Below are 4,928 nucleotides of genomic sequence, written 5' to 3' on the forward strand. Positions count from 1 at the left end.
TGAAGCGTGGCAACAATTGTGAGGTTGGCACAGAATCAGGCAGTGTTTCCTTCTGTTGTGTATAGGGTCGCTATGAGTTGGTACCAACTTGATGGCACCTAACAACAATAACATTCGTAATCTTAACTCATTGCTGGACTTTGGAAAATCTCTACTGATTATATTAGAATCACAAAATCAGGCTATTGTTCGACCAATGAGATGGCTGCAGCTGAGTATTTACCTGGGATGAACCAAACTAGAGCTAAACCCAAGGGTTCTTTGTTCCCCCTTCATGCTCTTCCATTACAAACCATGTTTAGCACTTGGTCACCACTCAATTTTAAAATCTCTTTTTCAGTTTGTTCCTCTTCACTCTATGTCTGATGATTTGCCTATCTGGGTGGTACCTGACCTGCCTTTTGTCCGTTAAACCTGTTATTTCATGGCACATAAGCAGAGGTCATGTATATTTGACTTGTAGAATAAAGTACTACATCTTTCTTAGTAATAACTTTCAGAACATTCGTGCTTTTATGACAAAGAAATGATAATGAAAACAGAAGAGCTGAACATTAACTCGGGAATTTTAGAAATACAGATTTAAGTTAATATGTGAGTGAACTGGGTTTATGCTGAAAAAGGTTAGAAGTGTACATAATAGTGGAAATCCTGGTGTGATGCTGTAAGATAAGCACTTGATTGCTAACCACAAGTTCAGCAGTTCAAACCCACCAGACACTCCTCGGAAACCCGATGCAGGATCACTATGAGTTGGAACCAAATCAACAACATGCACATAATAGTAGACTTCATTTATTAAAAGAACCAGACAAAGAAAATGTATCTTGACATACTCTCATTTGCTGTGAAAAGAGTAATTGGTAGAAGTTTTTAAGAGGTCCCAATGAAATGATGCCTCAGTTATGCTAGAGGCTTCAAAATATTCTTGGGAAATTAAATTAAAAGATAATAGAATTTTTCCATGAAGTTTTGAAGCTCCCTCACACTATGCTGTTTGTTGTTGTGTTGTGCTGTTGAATCCGTTCCAACTCATAGCAACCCTATACATAATACAGAGTTTCTGGGGACTAGCTGGTGGATTTGAACTACCGACTTTGAAGTTCAAAATGACCTTGCAGGCCAGTGCTTATCCGACAAAGTACTATACTATCTAGAAAATGAGAACCTATTTATTTATAATGCAATGATACTGGAAAATTCTTTTTAATGTCACTGGTAAAATCCATGCTAAAAACTGCTATTTCTAGTGTTATTAACAGCAAAGAAAACTAGATCCCCCAAAATATGAGATATTAAGACTAAAATCATTTTTGCTTTATTTGTATGAAGAAAAAGCAACTGTCTTGACCTATCCACCTGTTTCTGCTTTTCCAAGTGAATGTGTGTTTGAATTCTTTCCAGGTACCCTGCAATACATGGCACCAGAAATAATAGATAAAGGACCCAGAGGCTATGGAAAAGCAGCAGATATCTGGTCTCTGGGCTGCACCATCATTGAAATGGCCACCGGAAAACCACCCTTTTATGAACTGGGGGAGCCACAAGCAGCAATGTTCAAGGTTCATTTTACATATGTCTTAAAAACACATATATCAAGTTTTTCAGGTGGTTGTTGTTGGCTTCCACATTAAGTTGATTCCAAGTTATAGCGATTCCATGTGACATAGTAGAATTGCCCCGTGGGGTTTTTGTTGGCCTCAGGAGCAGATCACCAGATCTTTTCTTCTGAGCTGAAAAGCACCTGGGTGAGTTTGAACCATCGACTTTTCAGTTAGCAGTTGTGCCAACAGAAATCCTTAAAACTTTTTTTTCATAGCTACTGGATATATAGGCATATGTCTCCCACTCCCCATCCCCCAGGCAAGAGAAAAAGAGTGTCAGTAAGCATGATCTGAGAGCATGGTGAACTCCAAAGCGAGTCGAGCACTCAGCCAGTGTCTAGGGCTCCCACAATGATCTCTCAGTTCCTCAGTTTACTCAGCTATAAACTGAAATGAAATATAACTTTCTTGAGCCATCTTCTAACAATGCAGTATAAAGAACACACCACTACATGGAGGATGATTGCTCTCTTTAGAAACATGACCCGAAAACCATCTGTGGAAAAAAATCCAAGAACATTTTTAACCATTTGCTTTAAAAAATGAAATAAATTCAACATTTTTCTCTACTTCTCCACCATAATAGTTGAATGAATCCATTTAAAAGATTAATTGCTATTTTAAATGCATCATTCTTATTTTCGTATTTCTACTTTTCTAACCTGTCAGTGTGTCACACTGTGGTGGCTTGTGTTTTGCTGTGATTCTGGAAGCTATGTCACCAATATTTTAAATACCCATGGTGGACAGGTTTCAGCTGAGCTTCCAGACTAAGACAGACTAGGAAGAAGGAGAGGCAAATTACTTCAGAATGTTTAGCCACTAAAAACCTTATGAAGAACAGCAGGATGTTGTCAGTCAGAGTGCCAGAAGATGAAAGCATTATGAATAGCACTAGAATATTGTCAGATGTAGTGCAAAAAGATGAGCCCTCAGGTTGGAAGGCACTCAAAATACAACTGGGGAAGAGCTGCCTCCTCAAAGTAAATTTAACCATCATGACATGAATGGAGTAAAGCTTTGGGAACCTTAATTTACTGATGTGGCACAACTTAAAATGAGAAGAAACAACTGCCAACATCCATTAAAAATCAGAACATGGAATATACAAAGTATGAATCTAGGAAAATTGGAAGATGTAAAAATTAAATGAAAAACATAAAGACCAATATTCTAGTATTGTTGTTGTTAAGTGCCATTGAGTCAGTTCTGACTCATAGCGATCCTGTATAGGGTTTCCAAGGAGTGGCTGATGGGTGTGTATCACCAACCTTGTGACTCAAATATACCTTGCAGTCCAGTGCATTATCCTGCGGTGCCACACCAGGACTTGTAGAATTAGTGAGCTGAAATGGAATGATATTGGTCATTTTTAATCTAACTATCATATGGTTTATTAAGCCAGAATAACAAGTTCAAGAGGAATGATGTTGCATTCATTATTAAAAATAACATTTCAAGATCTATCTTGCAGTACAGTGCTGTCTGTGATAGTACACTAGCCATATGCTTGTAAGGAAAACTAGTTAATACCACTATTATTCAGATTTAAACACTTGCCACTGAAGCCAGTAATGATAAAATTGGAGAATTCTAACAACTTCTTCAGTCTGAAGTTGATCAAACATGAATTCAAAATGTTTTAATAATTACTGGCCATTGAAATGCAAAAGTTGGAAACAAAGAGGCAGGATCAGTTGTTGGAAAATATGGCGTTGCTGATAAAAAGCAATGCTAGAGATCACATGATTGAATTTTGCAAGACCAATAATTATTGCAAATAACTTTTTTCAACAACATAAAAGGTTTGGACTTCACCAGATGGAATACACAGAAATCAAACTGACACATCTGTAGGAAGAGATGGTGGAAAACTCCATATCATCAGCCAAAGCAGGACCCAGGGGCCCAGGGGCAGACTGTGGGACAGACTATCAATTGCTTATATGCAGTTGAGACTGAAGCTGAAGAAAATCAAAACAAGTCCAAGAGAGCCAAATATGACCTTGAACGTGTCCCACCTGAATTTAGAGACCATCTATAGAACAGATTGGATACATTGGACACTAATAACCAAAGACTATAAGAGTTGTGGGAAGACATCAAGAACATTGTACAGGAAGAAAGTAGAAGGTCATTAAAAAGACAGGAAAGAAGGAAAAGACCAAAATGGATGTCAGAAGAGAATCTGAAGCATACTCTTGAGTATACAGAAGCTAAAGAAAATGGAAGAAGTGAGAAAGTAAAGGAGCTGAGCATAAAAGCAGACTTACACACTATAACCTTGTTGTTAAGTGCCATCAAGTTGCTTCTGACTTATAGCGGCCCTCTATAGGGTTTCTGAGGAGCAGCTGATGGGTTTGAACCACCGACCTCGGCCACTCCTGGAAACCCTATACAGGGTCACTATGAGTTGGAACTGACTCAAGTTGGAACTGACACTTAACAACAGTAGGGGTTTTGTGAGGTTTGTTTGAGATAGTATGTGCAAAGCACTTGTAACTGTGTCTGACACATAATAAATGCTATGTAATTGTTCTGAATAATTATATATTGCTATCTACAGAATAATAAAGCCCTCAGCAAGAAGGAGTGACAAAGTGGCAGCATCAACAAGGTCAGATTTAATAACAATTGTGAGGATTGTACAAGACTGGGCAGTGTTTTATTCTGTTGTATGTAGGGTTGCTATGAGTCAGAAAGAACTAGACAGCACCTAACAACAACAACAACAACAACAACAACATAGAATTATAAAACAGATTACCTTCGAAAAATTTCTCTTTAAATACATTTAAAAAAATCATTAAAATAAAGTTCAAATAACAGTAATGGGAAAACATTTAATTGTCTAAAACTATTCTTTAATCATAAAGAACTTTTAAATATCTTATAGTATAGATAGTTTGAGATAGGGGACATATTCACAAATCACATCATAGAGAAAGAGCACAGGCTTTATACCAAACAAATGAAGGTTTGTTCCCAAGTATGCCTTTTCAGAGCCATGTAACCCCAGCCCTTCTCAGCCTGTTTTTCATTGGTGTGATGATGTCTGAGTTCTCCATTGCTGCTATAACAGAAATACCACAAGGGGTGGCTTTAACAAACAGAAATTTATCCTCTCACAATTTAGGAGGCAAGAAGTATGAATTCACAATGCCAATTCTAGGGAAAGGTTGTCTCCTCTCAGCATCTGTAAGTCCAGTGTTTATTGGAGATCTCCAGATATTTTGGCATCAACTTTCCCTGGATCTAGAAGCTTCACATACAAGCTCTGGTAGCATAGTGGTTACGAATCGGGCTGCGAACCTTAAGGTCAGC

The 4,928-nt window shown here is 37.8% G+C and overlaps 1 protein-coding gene across 1 annotated transcript in view; it reads left to right on the forward strand.

Annotated features, from left to right (window-relative positions):
- The window catches only part of MAP3K5 (mitogen-activated protein kinase kinase kinase 5), a 311,649-nt gene that overhangs the window by 246,736 nt on the left and 59,985 nt on the right, over positions 1-4,928 (forward strand). The window contains exon 20 of the mRNA XM_006834631.1: positions 1,405-1,562. Coding sequence (XP_006834694.1) covers positions 1,405-1,562 — 158 coding nt within the window. The remainder of the gene's footprint in view (positions 1-1,404; positions 1,563-4,928) is intronic.

The sequence above is a fragment of the Chrysochloris asiatica genome, unplaced genomic scaffold, assembly GCF_000296735.1.
Source record: "Chrysochloris asiatica unplaced genomic scaffold, ChrAsi1.0 scaffold00013, whole genome shotgun sequence".
Lineage (NCBI taxonomy): Eukaryota > Metazoa > Chordata > Mammalia > Afrosoricida > Chrysochloridae > Chrysochloris > Chrysochloris asiatica.